This window comes from Tenrec ecaudatus, chromosome 8, assembly GCF_050624435.1.
Source record: "Tenrec ecaudatus isolate mTenEca1 chromosome 8, mTenEca1.hap1, whole genome shotgun sequence".
In the NCBI taxonomy this organism is placed as follows: domain Eukaryota; kingdom Metazoa; phylum Chordata; class Mammalia; order Afrosoricida; family Tenrecidae; genus Tenrec; species Tenrec ecaudatus.
In genome coordinates this window covers 95,217,975-95,236,030 of record NC_134537.1, presented here as the reverse complement: position 1 = coordinate 95,236,030, position 18,056 = coordinate 95,217,975, and the positions used below count along the sequence as shown (strand labels likewise).

General features: G+C 46.8%; 1 protein-coding gene and 1 pseudogene across 1 annotated transcript in view; both read left to right on the top strand.

Annotated features, from left to right (window-relative positions):
• The first annotated feature begins 246 nt into the window (after positions 1 to 246).
• Positions 247 to 18,056, top strand: part of HGSNAT (heparan-alpha-glucosaminide N-acetyltransferase) — a 35,848-nt gene continuing 18,038 nt past the window's right edge. The window contains exons 1-5 of the mRNA XM_075556580.1: positions 247 to 418; positions 7,432 to 7,547; positions 12,677 to 12,813; positions 13,073 to 13,194; positions 15,208 to 15,277. Of these exons, the coding sequence (XP_075412695.1) occupies positions 298 to 418; positions 7,432 to 7,547; positions 12,677 to 12,813; positions 13,073 to 13,194; positions 15,208 to 15,277 (566 nt within the window). The 5' untranslated portion in view covers positions 247 to 297. The remainder of the gene's footprint in view (positions 419 to 7,431; positions 7,548 to 12,676; positions 12,814 to 13,072; positions 13,195 to 15,207; positions 15,278 to 18,056) is intronic.
• On the top strand, positions 7,902 to 8,637 carry LOC142454417 (C-C motif chemokine 2 pseudogene; annotated as a pseudogene).

Genomic DNA, 18,056 nt, shown 5'->3' with positions numbered 1-18,056 from the left:
GCCCCTCCCAACGCCCCCTCCCGCCCCCGCCCGCGGGCCGGCCCTGCCGGGGCGCCCTCTCCCCCCGCCCGCGGGTGACTCAGGCGGCGGCGGTGACGGCACGGGGAGGGGGGGGCGATGACGGGCGCGCGGCCGACCGCTGCGGAGGAGCGCGGGGCGGGGGAGCGCGGCGCCGGCGGCTCGGCCGGGTGTGCAGGGCGGCGGGGGCGCCGCGGCCGAGGCCGAGGCCGAGGAGCGGCGGCCGAGGCGTGGGCGGGCCGGGAGCGGCGGCCGGGGGAGGCGGCGGCGGCGAGCAGCATGAGCGGGGCGGCGGGCGCGGGCCGGGCGCTGGCCGCGCTGCTGCTGGCCGCGTCCGTGCTGAGCGCCGCGCTGCTGGCCCCCAGCGACAGCCCCGAGCCCGAGCCCGCGCCGCTGCGAGGTGAGTGCGCGCCGCGGCGCCCCGGGCGGCCGGCTCCGGGAGGCCCGCGCGGCACCGAGGCCCGGCCCTGGGGGAGCGCCGCCCGCGGCCGCCTCGGGGCGCCGAGCGAGTGGGCCGGACCCGCCTCCGGAGCGAGCTCTCCGGCTCGCCGGGCGAGGCCGTGGGCTCCGCCCAGCACGCGCACGGCCCCGGGCGACTCGTCGGGCCCCCGGCGGGCGGGCCCCGGACGCACCGGCCCGGGGCCCCGGGGGAGGAGTGGAACGGAGGGGCCGGGCGGCGGCACCCAAACCAGACGCACGGAAACGGGCGCCCCGACCGTGGCGCGCGCCGCGCTCGTTGGGGAGCGAGCGGGAGGCGCGAGCGCGTTCGCGGGGGGGTGGGGCTCGAGGGGAGGACGCGCCCGCGGTGCCCCGCAGCCTCCGGCCCCTGGGGCCCTCGCCCCGCCCCCTGCCCCCGGGATTCGGGGACCACCAGCGACTCTAGACAGCGCTCATCTAAATATTAAAATGCCTTTGGTTAGAAACTCGCGACTCCCCAAGGCCGAGCCAAATAGTGACGTATTGGCAAAGGAAGCGACTCTATTGTGCGAGGGGATTTTAAAGGGGTTACAAACCCAAGACGCCCAGTGTCCTTTTACAAGCCCCTGAGAGGATGAAGTCGACCGAGCGAGGCATCCTGTGGGTGGGCGAACTGTCGCTCTCAGGCCAGGTCGCTAGACCTGGGAGGAGGGCGCATCACAAGCCCGTCTGACCTGCTCCGAGGCCGAATGGGGGATGGATCCCCTGCGCTTGGATTAAAAGCATGCCCGGGTAAATTCCCTGTGTGTAATAAAAGGCTCAGAGGAAGGCAGCGAGGGAGAGGCGGTGGTGGCAAAAGTAAAAACCCCGAAACAAAGTAAATCCAGCGCAGTGACGACGTTACAGGACCGTTAGAACTGGCCCATAGGGTCTCGAAGCTGTCCGTCTTTATGGAATTAGACAATGTCCCCGTAGTGGCAGCTGGTGAGCTCTAACTGCCTCCGTTTGAGGTAGCAGTGAAGTGCTTACCCACTGGGCCCCCAGGGATCCATAACTGCAAGACGTCTCTTAAGGGGACAGAGATGAGGGGCACTGGGAGTAACTGATGGTTTATTGGCATTCAGGAGTTCTGCAGGGACATTACACCGCTGCGGGTGAAGCTGGGCCCTGACACACCTGGGAGGGGCCTCGTGGCATGGGTGGGCAGTGGTCTTGGCATTCCTTCTCATCGCCCCTCTCCTGCATGGCCTACCCCTCCGTCACAGTGTGAAAAATACATACTCCAGGGCTCCCCTCAAACTAGAGAAGATGGTTTTCACAAGCTCCTCCTCCAGATTCGTTTGGTTGACCTTGTAGAACTGTCAGATGTATTAACCCCTATTCAGTAGGTTAGATCTGGGGAGTTGGGGGAGCGGTGTCTCTGTGTGTAGTTCAAGCTATCTTTACCTTCATCCTGTAGGGCAGAGACGGCAGGTAATTAACGTTGAGCCTGCCCCTCAGGTGATGACCCTTTTGTTTCCTGTTCAAGTTCACACAGGCAGCCCTGATGGCACAGTGGCTGTGAGTTGGGTTGCTAACCTCAAGGTCAGTAGTTGGAGAAACCACTAGCCTCTCTCCATGGGAGAAAGATGAGACTTTCTAACAAGCCCCCAACCCCAGTAGAATCATCTGGGCAGTTCTACTCTAGCTAAAGGGTCACTATGAATTGGAATTGGCTGGGCAGTGAAGTTCGCTTGGAGGTGGCTAGTTCACACACTTGCTTTGATAATGGAGGAACAGACCCAGAGAAGTCCCATGATCTGCCGAGGCACACAGTGGGTCTTCTTTTTGTATTACAGCACCAGTTATTTTAGGGATAGAACGGGAGTTTATAAATAATCTCTTTATATACCAACAGTCGTAGGCTTTCCTTGTCCAGAACATGCAGAAAACTGAAGCTTTGGTACCACCTGGGGCCCAGGTTTGGGCTTCAGAACTTCCAACTACGAACTTCATTCTCCTATGATTTGAGAAGTGAACATTCAGTTAATAAATACATAAAATCCGAGATAGCTCTTTTAAGATATGCCTAGCAGAGGTGCTCACCAGAGAACTCAAAGTAGACATTCGATATTCAGAAATGAACTCAGGTGCAATGTGCATGCTGCATAATAACCCCAACACGACTGAAGGGAACTTTGACTTAGTTCCTCAGCAGGACAGTGTGGACTGGTAGAGGGAGTTGTTGCTGTGTGTCTAACTGTACCCCTGGCTGCTGCTGGGGAATGTGACAGCTTTTTCTTGAAGCTGACCATCCGGCTCTACGGGGAGGTCATGTGGTTAAATACTTGGCTCTTTTTTTATGTGTGGGAATGATACCAATGCATCATTTAATTTTATTTTTAAAATGTTTTATTGGGTTTTAGGTGAAAGTTTACTGAGCAAATTAGGTCCCCATTTAAGAACTTTTATATAAATTGTTCAGTGGCATTCGTTACAATTCCCCCCATGTGTCCACATTTTCATTTTTCACATTCTGTTGGTTCTTTCTATTCATCTATTTCCCCGTCCCCTCCATTCCTCATCTTTGCTTTGGGGTAAATGTTGGCCATTGGGTCTTACATCGTTGATTGTTGAAGGGAGCACTTTACGCACGATATTATTTATTTTATAAACCAATCGATTATTTGTTTGAAAGGGAAATTCAGTTCCAATTTCAAAGGGTTTCTTAGGGTGACAGTCTTAGAGTTCTAGTCTCTTTATCAATCCAGAAAAATCAGGCCTGTTTTAGGAATGTGAGTTTTGTCTGATATTTTCCTCTGTGTGGGACCTTCTATTGTTTTTCTGATCAGAGTGGTCAGTGTTGGGGGCCGGGCACCATCTAGTTCTTCTGGTCTCAGACTAAGAGACAGAGGGCTCTTTATTAATCACGTGGACTAGTTTTTAAATTTGAGATAGACCTATTTTAGAAAAATATATTTGAACAGTGGAAAAAAACCAGTATAAAGAATGGTGCCCAATTGACCTGACCATACTGTCTCAGTCTCTGCCAAGCTGGCTCTCCATGGGGGCTGCACTACAAGAGCACCTGGAGGTTTTCTGTATGCAGAGAGTCTCCTGATTCCCGTGCTGCTGCCTCTGTTCCAGGAGCTCTGGCGGCTTAGTGGGTTATATCTCAGGAGGAAGAGGGGGCTCTCTGCTCCCGTGAACATGTACAGCCTTGAGGGTGATCCTGCCCTGCCCTATAGGGTCACTGTGAGTGGGGATCAACTCGAGGGTAGTACGTTTGAGGGTCAGTTCAGGGATTTTTTTTTTAAGCTTCCTAGGTATTTCTGTTATCCAGTTAGGGGAGAATCCATACAAAGTAATTAGTAATGACAGCTAAGAGCTTTCAGAGTTTTGAAAGCACACCTCAAATACAAGCATGAGAAAGAACCTTACTCCACCTACCAGTAAACTCCGCAGGAAACGACCAAAAGTTAACTCAGAAATATGAATACAGATCACACCTAGTGTAACTATGAAAGGATAACTAATGATCATGTATCACAGAAGTACAAAAATAAGAGTCCACAAATAGTGACTAATGAGACTGAAGGCAGAGACGATTAAAACTAGGGAAATGAAACCACTGGAACACGGGAAACGAGAAGAGTATTTCAACACATGGGGTAAAGGAATCGTCATATGCGATGTCAAGAAGACGCCTAAGGAGAAGCCCCAGCACGCGATGGTTCAGGAAAAAGGTTAAATGAAGGGGAAATCCTGGTAGTAGTTATTTGGAAAGCACGTTTAAACTTGCTAATCCTTAAATCATAAGCCAGATGGTAAGGTGACAACCTTTTGGTATCCATCAGGTTGAAAAATGAGGGGGAGGAAGTTTGAAGGCAGCCCAGGTCACGGCTGCCAGGGAGCAGACACACGTATTTCAGGAGATTGGCAGCGGGAACCCTGCTGGTGGGGTTCATGTCGGGCTGCTAACCATGAGGTCGGCCTTTCGAATCCACAAGCAGCTCCCAGGGAGAAGGATGAGCCTTTCCACTCCTATAAAGATGTACAGACTTGGAAAGCCACAAGGGCACTTTCTCTTCTGCCCTGTAGGGTCGCTATGAGTTGGAATTGACTCGCTTGCAGGGAGTTTGGTTTGGGGTTTTGGTAGCAGAAAGAGTGGGTGTGTGGGCTAAATGTTAATCATTGTCACACCCACTGCCATCAAGTTGATCCCGACTCGGAGTAATCCTGTTATAGAACCACTGCCCAGTGTTTCTGATCCTGTACAGCTCTACGGGAGCAGACAGCCTCGTCTTGGAGCAGCTGGTGGGTGTGAACCGCTGCCTTTTGAATGAGCAGCCACCGCACCTAACCCCAGTGCTGCCAGGGCCCCTGAATAACCGTGGTTGGTGCAGTCAGCACAACTGCACGGGGAGGGCGGTTTGGCCACGTGCTTCAGAGGTTACTTATTTTTTTCAGTCCGCCTTCCTGTAACATTCATTCCATCTTACGCATCTGCCACAGTCGTGCATGCGTTTATCTCATGGCAGCACGTGGATTGTTTCCACTTTGGGGACATTTTGAAAAATGCTGCTATAAACATTCACTGACAGGTTTTTATAGGAACATATATTTTCAATTATCTTGGATGTATAGATGTCTATGTGGACTTCAAAGAGTTTGTGGGGGAAATTCCATGGTCTTTTAATTTATTTATTTTAAAAAACCGTTTTATTTGGGGCTCGTACACCTCTTATCACAATCCACACATACGTCCATTGTAGCAAGCACACTTGTACGTTTGTTGCCCTCATCATTCTCAAAACATTTGCTTTCCAATTGAGCCCCTGGCATCAGCTCCTCACTTTTTCCCCTCCCTCCCCGCCCCCGCTTCAAAGGCTATTTTAAAAGCTAGTTTGACTTAAACACATCACTCCCGCACCCCTGAGCATTTATAAATTATCCTTATTTTTAGGGTCCTTTTCTTATTGATAGGAAGTCACCATGAAGCTGAGTGGACTCTAGCAACTAAGAACAGGCTGTACAGAGAACAAGTGGTTATCCTTTTACTCCTCCTTGCACAGACGCTGGAGGGTGAATTCAGATAAAATAACTGCTAGAAATGGCCCAGCTGGTTTATATGAATCACTGTGCTGTAACTTTAGCCCATAGGTTCCCAAAGTATTTGGGTATCACCCCCTTTTTAGAAAAAGAAAGAAAGAAATTACTCAGCACCCCCTTGGCCATTAGGAACGTTTGTATCTAGCCCACAGTCCAGGACAAAATGTAGGTTGTCTGCTTTCGCAGCCTCCCTGCTGGATCACTCCAGCATCCCCCCAAGGGGCGGGATCACTGGGCTGGCCGACCTGGTTGGCTGTCATTGCTGTAGACGGTGCACTGTCTGTGTGTCACCCCAAGAACACCCAGGAAACTATTGGGTGAGCTGTAAATTGTGTGAATGTGGAAGCGGTGGGTTTTTCTGCCCTCTGGGTGAAGGGTTATCCTGCTCCTTATCCGTATCAGGTGTCCCATGGAAACTGGAAGGCGCTCTGGAACTCCAAACCAGAGCGAGGTGGCCGAAAGCAGTGTTTCTCAAACTTGAGAGTGTGTGTGCCTCTCCCCAGGCTCCTGCTAGCACGCAGACTCTGAATCCTGAGCTCTGGGGTCCGTATTTCTGAACAGCTGTCAGGTGGTGCCCATGCTTGGTTCAGAGTTGAGTCACAAAGTAGGGGGAATATTCTGGACTTTGGGATCAGACACATGGAGTTCAAAGTGAGCATTTCATGAAAAAGCTGTGGCCATTGTTACGTTGCTAGGTGCCATCAAGTCAGTTCCGACCCATAGCGGCCCTGTGCACCCCAGAAGGAAACACTGCAGGTCCTGCGCAGGCCCCACCATGGTTCCTGTGCCTGCGCCCGTTGTTGCAGCCACCGCGTCAATCCGCCTCCTCGAGGCCCTTCCTCTCTTTTGCTGCCCTTGACCAAACATGATGGTCCTTCCCCAGGGACTGGTCTCTCCTGACATGTGCAGAGCATGTAAGACAAGGTCTCTCCATCCTTGCCTCTGAGTAGCGCTCTGGTCATCCTTCTTCCGAGACAGAGTGGCTTGTCCTTTTAGCAGTTTGTTCAGTAGTCTTCTCCAGCACCACGATTCAAATATATCAGTTCTTCTTAACTTGTCTTTATTCAAAGTCCAACTTTCACATGCATATGAGACCATTGAAAATAGGGGGCCTTGGGAATTGATCTAATTCTTATGAGGTTTAATTTCTTCACCTGTAATATGGAGCAAATGCCTACATCGGGAGGTTGTCTTAACTTCAAGCCAGGAGATATGTGGAAACTGCTAAATTCAGTGCCTGCCATAGCTTACTCTCTTTTTGTCGAGTTGATTCCGACTCACAGTGACCCTGTCGGACAGAGGAAAACTGCTCCATTGGGTTTCTGAGATTGTCACTCTTGACCAGAGCAGAAAGCCTCATCTTTCTCCCTTGGAGCAGCTGTTGGTTTTGAACTGCTGTCTTCAAGATTAGCAGCCTAACATGTAACCCACTGCGCCACTAGACCTTGCTAAATATAACTTCCAAACGTAAACAGTTCTTTTCACACTGCCTGAGTGGTGTTGACAGAATCCTTGTTTGTAGTGGAGGCAACTGTGTAATAGGGAAACCGTGCATATGTGTGTGCACACCTCTGTATAAACAAGGTAAGCGGGGAGAGACACTAGAAGCCCCTAGAGGGGCGCAGGGAGTTCCCAGAGTGCTCATCTGCTACTGGAATGTCGGTGGTTCAAATCGACTGAGAAGCTGTGCGGGAGAAAGGCCTGGCAGCCTGGTGTTATGAAGGGTCCAGCCTAGAAACCCCTTTGAGGGCAGTTCTGCTCTGTCACCCGGGGTCACTACGAACTGACGCAATAGCACCCAGCAACAGCAGTGTGAACCTTTTGTTCACACCTTGTTTTCAACACAACTTTCAGGTCCTTTATTATTATTATTTGGTGTAAACTTCTCATTCTATTTCTTCCCAGACTTAGACAAAAAAAGGCACGTCGAGCTGAAGATGGATCAGGCTTTGCTGCTCGTCCAAAATGAACTCCTTGGAACAAGCTTGAGTGTCTATTGGACTTCCGAGCGCTGTTATCACGTATGTGTGCCTTGTGTGATTGCATGGTCTGTGGGCTTCGTTGCATATGATCCTTACTATCTAACACACCTCACATTCTCACAGGTAAGTGAAAATAGGTTACAAACGGAGACAGAGAAATACGGTAGGGAGAATGTCTGGATCGGAGCACCATCCGTTTCTTCTTTTATTCGTAAGTGTTGGACTGCGAGCCACAAGCTCCGCAGTTCAAACCCACTCGCTGCTCTTAGAGAGAAAAACGCCTGTCTGCAAAGAGTGACCGAGCCTCAGAAACTCTGTCTAGTCAAGAGGGTCGCGCAGAGTATGAAGCGACTCAATGGCGCTGGATTTGGAGATACTCATCTATTTTAAAAGTTCCTCTCTGTGGAGAGAGGCTGAGAACAAGCCTGAAGCTGCCAGCTCTCCGACTGATGCTCTCCTCCTCAGCCTCCAACATGAAGCGCTCCGTGGCTCTCCTCAGCCTCCTGCTCACAGCTGCCACCTTCACCTCCCAGGTGCTTGCTCAGCCAGATGCAATTAATTCCCCGGTCACTTGTTGCTACTCATTTCCCCCCCGGAGGATCCCTGTGCAGAGGCTGGTGAGCTACAAGAGAGTCGTCAACAGCAAGTATCCAGAAGAAGCTGTGATCTTCAAGACTGTACTGGGCAAAGAGATCTGTGTTGACCCCAACCGGAAGTGGGTCAAGGAGTCCATCGCCTCCCTTGACAAGAAAACCCAGACACCAAGGACTTACACTACCACTCAAGAAACCACCACAGCCGTGACAGGATTATGACCCAAGAAAGGGCTACCACCCAAGAAGCTACCACATCCAGGAGACAATGACCAGCTTCCTCTACCTTCCCTATATTTTCTGATATGATTTTATTATTATGCTGTACAACATGAACTCTGTGTATTGATATGGAATATGATGCCTTAAGTAATTGTATCTTATTTAAGTTATTGATATTTTAACTGTAACTTTAAAAAATTACGTTCTCCCTCTGAACTCTATATTCCACCACTGGAATAGTTAGAAGACCTTTGCCAGGACCAATAATGCAAAGACTTTTGGTTTTAACTCCTAAGGTATTATAAAACATGTTGCGTGGAAGTGAATGCTATTATATAACTATGGAATGAAACATATATTTTTGTACAAAAAAGTCCCTCTCTGTGATGAGCAAATCGGAGTATTAAAAAAGAAATCTTACTTCTTTTTCCTCAAACATAGTTTTCCAAACGTGCTTGGTCTCTGTATCCTTTTCAGAAAAAAAACAAAAACTTCTCGGCACCCCCCTGACAATGCAAAGCTTTTGTACTTTAGAGTTTATAGTAAAGACAAAGGTGCAGGTGTCTGCTTCTGCAGCCCGGCTGGATCATTCCAGCACACACTCCTGGGGGTGGTAGGCTAAGACATGATGTGGTTACCAGCACTCCTTGGGAGACAGGTGAGACTGCCCACTTCTGTTCAGAGTCACAGTCTCTTATGGTCTCAGAAACCTGGGGGAGCCGTTGGGCTCCATTCTGTAGGGCCTCTATGAGTCAGAATCAAGCCGATGGAAGTGGGTATTGGTAGATGAGAGAAAGAAGGACGCAAAGAGCAAAACATCTGGGCATTCTCAAGCAGTCACAATTTTCTGTGGGAACCAGCTCCAGTGATGATAGGAATTTATCTGATGATTTGTATTTCAGTCTCAAACATTGCTGCTTTTTAGGGACTATGCTCTTCTTCATGTAACAAAATCTTCTTTATATCCAATCTGGGAGCTTTATTTTACTTCCTTTCAGAGGAAGACATTTAATGCATACTGACCTGCTTACTATAAGCTGCTTTAAAAACAGGGAGAAGGGGGGTTCAAATGGGGAACCGACTATAATGATTGATGTATAAACACCCCCAGGGAGGATGAACAACAGAAACATGGTGAAGGGGAGACAGCAGACAGTGAAAGATATGAAAATAATAATAATTTATAATTTATCCAGGGTCCACAAGGGTGGGAGGTAGGGGGAGGAAGGGAAAGCAAGAGGAGCTGATACCAAGGACTCAAGCAGAAAGAGAATGTTTTGAGAACGATGGTGGGAGCGTGTGTACAAATGTGTCTGATACGATTGATATCTGGATTGTTATGAGAGCTGGAAGAGCCCCCAATAAAATGATTTGTTTAAAAAAAAACACAAAAAGGAACCCAACGGTGGCCCCAGATGAAAAGATGAGACAGATGCATGGTCCCGCCACAGCCTGGTCAGATACCGTAAGAGTGCTGCAAAATAAAATCAAAGAAACCCTACAATGTTGCAGAAGGACCTTAAAGCAAAGAAAACAATGAACAGTCCACAGGCATCCAGATAAAGATAAACCCCAAATTAAAAAATACTCAGTAGTAGCTGACAGCAGAACGTCTCAAGATTTACAGGCCATTTAGAGAATGGGTAAGATGCTTTCTAAAACGATTGCAGAAAGGGCCACAAAACTGAAGGAAGAAGGAGTTGAGCTGGAAAAGACGCCCTTGTCAGGACTCAGCCCCAACGCTGGTGAAGCATCATCAGAAGTAAAAAGAAGTACAATCATTGGCACAACACTTTGATTCAGGAGCGGGTTTGAAAGGGAGCAGACTCAATTAGCCAGATGATACTAGTTCAAGAGAAAGATCACCAACTTATTTAAAAGCGCATGGAGGTCACTATGTCTAAGGAAAGTGAGTAAAGGAGTGGTGCCCTGTTTCACTCAAGGTGGAAGATGCTTCATAACTGTCGACAAGACCCCCGTGTGGGAATGGAAAGGACATGTGGGACCCACTAAAGGCGAATGAAACTGCTGTAAATTTGGGCTTTAATGAGGCTTTAAGTATCTAAGTAAATGCCTTTACAGGAGAGACAGGTATTCATTCAAAGGCATGCAAACTGCAATAGCACAGGACGCTGCTATGTGAGTGTTACTGTCATTACCAATAATCGTAAATGATGCTTGTGGCAAGAATCAATAGAAAAAGAAGACGGGTAATTTGGAAATCATCTGTATGCCTTTCACAAAAGCATTGACCATGAGGGAGGTCAGAAAAGGACAAACAAGACACAGAAACTACATCCCACAAGCTCATACCTCCGCACGACAAAAAGCAAATGGCTCTATTGGAGCCTCACGTAAACAGGGACTACAGTGAATGAGATGAAACGAAATGAGCTCATCTGCTCTGCAGTCCTTTACCTAATTCTCAATAAAAACCCTACAAAATAAAATATCTTCAAGAAAATGGAATGACTTCCCTAAAAAGTACAATTTGAAGATTGATTCAAGATTCTGAAAACATGAATAGATTGGAAAACCTTTGTGTTAGTGTGGGTAGACTAGAGAAACAAATTCATAGACACTCATATATGAGAGAGTTTTATATCAAAGAGTAATTGTATATTGAGAAAACATCCTAGCCCAGTCCAGATCAAGTTCATAAGTCCAATATTAGCCCATATGTCTGATACCAGTGTATAAATTCCTCTTCAGACTCACGCAACATATGCAATGATGCCGAATGCAGGAAGATCACAGGCCAGTGGGTGGAAAGTCTTGTGGATTCAGTGGCAGTGGAAGCATTTCAATGCTGGCACTCCACATGGCTCCTCCAGCTCCAGGGCTCTCACATAGCTCCATGTATCTTGTCAGCAGGAAGAACAAGCAGGGAGTCTGTATATTTGGCCTCCAGTGAGCTATTTATCTCTGTGGCGCCTCCAGATGAGGTCATCAAGCTGAGACCTGATTGACCGGCTAGACTTCACCCCTTCTCTAGTTGACACCAGATTATGTAACTACCATCATCTTTAAATTACTGAATTAAAAAACCTGAAAAGTGACAAGGATTTCATTATGAAAAGTAGATATTTTCCCCTGCATTTTCAAATATATAATTTTCCTTTTATATGAACTGACCCTAATCATAGCCCTAACTGGAAGATGACTATCTGATTAATTTTGTTGTATAGACAGCATGTTACATCTTAAAATCTGGCCAAGACAAGGAAAGAAATGCAGATTAGTCTTTCTAGTTAACGTGGATGTAAAAATCTTAAATAAAATTCTGTCATATAGAGTACTTTAACATACTGAAAGATTTGTTTATGATGACGTATTTTTTCTCCTTGACATCATATATAAAGAAAAGGATAAAATTGTAATGGAGAAAAATCCATTATATAATAGAGTGAGCCAGTTTATTAGATGAGAACTATACTTGGGACAAATGACAGTACTGTGTTTTTACATATTAAATAATGTGTTTACATAAGTGACACACACACACATACTGCAATATAAAGCAATAGAAGAAAGCCAGATTGTTGAAATTATATCAAAGGTTTAAAACTTGTCTTTGAAAACAACAAAATCCAATAAGATGAAAAGGCAAGCACCAGAATGGGGACATATTTGCGATACAGTATATTTTCCCCCTAGCAGTTACACACTGGACTGTGATCTGCATGGTCAGCAGTTGGAACCACCAGCAGGTAGCTCTGCGGGAGAAAGACTGGGCTTTCTCTTCCTGTAAACAGTGCCGGAATCCCTCTATGAGTAAGCATTGATCTGATGGCAGCAAGCCTTTTTCATGCGAGGATATACTTACAAGATTATAAACAATTGTTAAGTGTGATCTAGTCAACTCCAGTGTGTAATGATAGTATGTATAAGAGTGCAAATTTTATAGCATGATGTCTTAATTAAGGAGCCTGGCGGCGTAGTGGTAATGCGTTGGGCTGTGACCCCAAGACCAGCAGTTGGAAACCCCCAACCTCTCTGTGGGAGCGGGACGGGGCTTCCCACTGGTGTCTTTAAGAGCTGTGGTCTTGAAGTTCACAGGGGAGTTCTACCCTGTCGGCCTGGACACAATGGCAATGAATTTGAATGAGTTTTTATGAGTTAAGTAAAAATATTTACCTGTAATTAAATTGTTTAACCCCACGCAGACACACATTTAGTTCTTGTTTGGATATAAATGTATAGGCACATTTGATCTAAATTGTTGAAGTTGCCAGTTATTTTGTTTATTTGAAGGGACAAAAGTCATCCCAGGGTCTTCCAGAGGATGTGCACATCCCCTGAGAATCAGCAGATTTTCCCAGTGCCCATTTTGTGGTTTGTTTGTTTCCCCAGTGTTCGTTCCAGCCTTTGGTGAACGTGTCAAGGAGCGGAAAGGCGGGGAAGCCGAGCGTGGCAGCTGTGGCGGTGGGCACCCAGCATGGCTCTGAGCTGCAGCTGAACGAGACCCTGGGAGGGAAGCAAGTTTGTAGGTGTGTGTCTGTCTAGATGTTGACCCCGCTGAGGCCTCTGTTTTTGCTCCTTTTGGTTCTTAGTCTTTCTGCCCTCTATGTCAGTACTATTTTTTGTAATTTTAATAGTTTTCTGCATTCTAATTTTTTGCTCTTTTAATATTTTTCTGCTTTTCCCTAGTCAGCACGCAGGGTGCGTGTCACTCTGTTGGTGACGTTAGCCAAATCTAACTTTGTTCCAGAGCTAACCATTTTCCTTCTTCTTACCTGTTTTTCATAGGCTGGAATACAAATTTGGAGAATTTGGGAACTACTCTCTCTTGGTAAAGCGCCCCAGTAATGGAGTCAATGAAGTTACTTGTGACCTAGTTGTCAATAACAAGCCAGTTGACAGTAATCTTCGTATGTATATACGTTTCATTGATTGTTTTTGTTTTCTTTGAGCACTTTCTGTTTGTGACGCAAAGCAGTTCATGAATTCCTATGATTCAAAACTTGAAGTAGAAGTTATTCATTCCATGTAGTTTTGACAAGATTATAATGTACTTCTATGTCACTATAATCATGTCATAATTAGGTACTGTATCAACATATTTTTGTAGTCTCTACTTAGTTTATTTACGGAACAGAGAAGAACCAAAATAAGCTAATGAAGTGGAAAGAAGCTAGAAGTAGGATAAATGTCTGTCAGGTATCTAGTTTCATGGTTCAAGGTTTCCTGCGTATTGCCCTTTTTACAATAGTCCCGAGTTCCAGTTAGAGTAAGAAAGTGTCATTCAAGAGGAATGAGTATCTAATGAGGAAAATCTGTGACACACCTCCCTGTTTGCACTGGATGACTTTCTTTAAACATTTTCGTTGAATTAGTGTTTATTGATTAGCCTTTTCAACGTGCACATTTAACGTGATGTTCTTCTAAACTGAAATACTCTTAATATTATACCTTAAAGTCGAGGTCTTTGCAACTCCTCACAATATGCAGTATCTGAAGAATATAGAAGGTTTTTTTCACTTAATGAAGCAACTCACAAATGCTGATGGTACATGTTCACACATAATTGTTCTCTCTCATTTACAATCAAAAGATTGGTGACTCTAGAATTCCTGCTGTCACTACATGGCATACACTACATTAGTATATCAGTAGTTTATTCCAACCCAATTTTAAAAATATACTTTAAAAGATCTTCATTGTGTTGATTGAAGAGATAGGCCCACAGGAAGACCAGTGCCCAACGTCAGTCCAACTTTCAGCCAATCAGGTTTGCTATTTGTTGCTCTCAAATGTAGAACTTTGACCCCCTGAAAGCCTGGGAGCCTGGCCAGGGTCCGCCACGGGGAACAGGGGCGCTGTAAAGCAGGATGGCACCCTCTTGCCGGCGTGGCTTCTCCATTGCATACTACATGTGTTGCCTTTCAAGGGGCGGTAACGATCCCTGTTCCATTTATAATAAGGCTCACCAGGAAACTATTGAAGACTGGGGTGGGCGTCGGGGAGGTGTGTCATGTCACAAGGAGACAATATGGAGCGAGAAAATTTCAGCATCAAAAGGTTAATAGGTCTAGTGAAAGCATAGCATACAATCCCTAAACCCACAATTTTAACATCAACACAATACTGTTTGCTGGTTTTTAGACGGCTCCAAATTCCTTGTGGTGTGATTGCGTCTTAAAATGCCCCTTTCCTGCTGTACTATCCAATCCTGGGTTTCTCATTGCGTTGAGTTGCCAGGTAGGACACGTCAGCCTTCCATGACCTTGACACTAAACCGAAAAAGTCTTGCATTTTCGGTGAGTGTTCAGACAGTGAATGAACCTCCCGTTCGACAGTTTCTGTTCAAGCTGTTCTGTGTGTCAGTTACATTTTACCCAGTACGGAGATGCTCTGCATGGTGTTCTTCCTCCATTCCCTGCCCCGCTCTTCTCTTTGCGCCTGATCCTGGCAGGTTATTTTGTGGCCCTCTCTCCAAGTGAATTTCCTTGTGGTTTCCTCATGTCTGGGTAGAGGAGCTCTGATGTTTTTTAAAAACATTTTTTCATATGGAGACTGCAGAAGTCATGGGGCAGCGCATCCTGTCAGGAGGCAAGCGGAGTTGATGTTTACGAGTTCCACCTGCTCTAGAGAGTCATGTAGCGATGGGTGACTCGATGTTCGGAAGTTTCTTTAAAATACTTCAGCCCCCAAAATGAAGCCAGCGTGATTGCAGAATGCTGGCGATTATAGAGTCTGAGGGATGGAGAGATGAAGGTTTATTATACAGTCCTCTAGTTCTGTGCTTCCTTGATATTTCCCATAATGCAAATTAGGACTCCCGCATGAATTGCATTCTGAGTGCGTTGATAGGCAATTCCGCGTCTCTCCTCTCTTATTTCTAGGCGAATGTGGCTTAGTGATGGCCTCCCTTTGTTTTTCAGCCGTGACGGTCGCCTTCCTCACCGGTCTCGCAGTCATCATCGCAGCGTCCATTCTCAGATTCTTGCTGAGGTAAGCTGACGTTTGGGAGCGCGCAGCTGGGGAAAGGAGAACACAGCATTAACCTGTGACCCCACAAGTGATCATTTTTTCTTGATTAAAAGAACATTGTTCTATGAATTTTTTTTCAGCAAAAACACACACACCGAGGTCTACAGCTCGCCAACAGTTTTTACATGTAAGGTTACTGGAATGGCTGCATTCTTCACCTTGGGGCTGCGTTCTCCCTGTCTCCACCCGATTGTTTGCCCCTGTGAACTTCACGTGTCTTCCACTGGGTTCTTAAGGGTCCCATCTGTGTTTTCTCATTTCTGTCCGTCGGATCTCCTAGAGATCATCCTTTCAAAGAGCGTGATGTCAAAGCAAACATCTTTCACCAATGAATGGACTTGTTAGAGCTTACAGAGGCCTCCGTGGGGTACTCTGAGTTGGTCCCAGGCAATAGGCTTGCGTTTCCTCTAGTCTCAAGCCGCTTTCCTCCTTTTGATCAAGATCCATCTTCAAATGCACTTGCATTGTGTCTCCACCGTGCCCAATCTGGCCCTTGACATCTGGGACTCAGTGTAGAATGAGACGTGGTCACTGACTTGAGGGGATTGATAAGCTAGCTCTGATGGAGGTCTACTGGCTTTGTGGCAGGCTGCTCACTGCAAAGTCAGCAGTTTGAAACCACTGGCCGTTCCTCGGGACAAAGATGGAACTTTCTGCTCCTGTGAAGAGTTGCAGTCCTAGAAATTCACCGGGCCAGCTCCACCCTGACCTCTAGGGTCACTATGAGTTGGCAGCGACTTGATGGCAGTAAGTTTTGGAGTGGAGTTTGCCTTTAATCCCCCCACAAACCCACTTCCACCAAGCTGATCTGTACGACAGCACAGAACTGTGTCCATGGGTTCCCGAGGCCGTGACTCTTTACGGAAGCAGACCGCCTTGCCATTGTCCCAAGGAGCAGCTGGTGGGGTAAGACCACCCAGCTATTGGTTAACAGCTGAGCCCTAAAGCACTCTTCCACCAGGGCTCCATCCTCCTCCCTCATGGCTGGAACGACAGCAGAAACTACTCGAGAGAGATTTTTTTCCTGATAAGAAGGAAAACGAATCTCCATCTCTGCTTTGTCTGTCTAGTGGAAGTGGTCTGTGATACTGGAGGAAGCTGTCCCACCTGATCCTCTCCCTCTTCTCTGGTTTGAAGCCATGAGGTCAACCTTCTGTTCCAGCTTCCTGCTCCAGGGAGGGGTTCCATTGTGCACTGCCTGCAGAACAGAGGTTCTGCTGAGAGGAATCAGCAGACTAGAATAAAAGGAAAAAGAAGTAAAGCAAGAGGGGGCTTCAGAAAATTCACCGAAAAAATTCCATGGTCTTTTTCATTCCATCTTCCCCCCCCCCACCCCCCCGCAACCTTTTGAAGCCTCCTTATGGCTGAAACCTGTGTCCTCATCTTACAAAGGCACGCTCTTTCCTGTCTTGGCAGGAGTAAGCCTGTTCACATCCTCATGTGCTCCGTGGTAGTGTCAGGAAGCATGACAAGGAGTTGTATCCAAATCGAGACAACCACAACAGAGACCTCAAGCCACCTTAGCTGCATCAGCTGGCCAAGGAAACCCGCTGACGCTCCTCTGTCCACATCCTAGCATGAGCTCCATCTGAAGCCTGAGAGACTGACTAGGTAGAAGGACGACTTGCTGCCCAGGGCAGGCATTTAACTTCCTTGCTGTTTAGGGACCAAATGTAATTTTAGTGGAGGCATTTCATTTCTCTGAATTAAAGTGTCAGTCTTTTGATAACATGCACACGATAGTAAAGTTCCCTAGGGTGGTTTCATAGGGTGCTTTTAATATGAGTAGATTTTTAAAAGTAGTTGCTAGCTGCCATCAGGCTCTGTAGAAAGAATCCAGTCTCCCCGGGCTCGCCCTGGACTTGGAACGCCTCTCTGCATGTAACTGCGTGCAGCCTTGGGCAGATGGCTGCTGTTGGCCAAGCCAGTGTCTGGCTCCCGTACTTTTTTGGCAGATCCATGGAAATCCTGGGCGGTGCCAGCAAGACCGAACCAGAAAGGATTCTGAACAAAAAGTGAGACTAGAGCAACGCTCTCATCTTCACTAGGGAAAAAAAGCGGTTTGCTTGTTTCAGAAGAAAAACTTATTTTTAATATCTTCTCCTTTTAAAATATCTCTATTTTAATTCCTTTTTCCATTCTTTTTTATTCCAAATTGGGAATTAATACATATATTATTTCATAGTTCACTCATTTTTAATTCCTTAAACATTTTTTAAAAATTTCTTTTTATATGATCATCATATTAACAATGCTGGATAAACTAAATTGGAAAATGAGTTGTGGGGGTTAAATGAAAGACATGCAAATTGCGTGCATTGCATGTGTGGCTCACACTGATTTGAACCATCCAACTGTCAGTGGTACTTGTGACACTGTTGAGTCACTCGCATGTGCTGTGTGATGGTAGAAGGAATTAGCGTTAGTGTTTAAAAGTGTGATCGTCGCAGCATATACTACAGTGTAAAGTGCATAACTACAGTGGTGGTTCTACGCAACAATACAAAGAATAGCTTAGATTTGCACACTGAAGTATTGATGGACTAAACAATGTAATGTTGAGCATTAGAAGAAAGTGATGGCTGCCTGCCAGGAGGGGGCGGTGGGCAGAGTGTGGCTGAAGTAAGTGGCTGCGTGTCGGCGTAGTTGGCGATGGCTATGTGGAGGCTAGGATGTTCGCTTCTTTCCGTCTATGTGTGCTTGAAACTCTCCGTGGTAAGGGGAAAAATAAGAAGAAGGC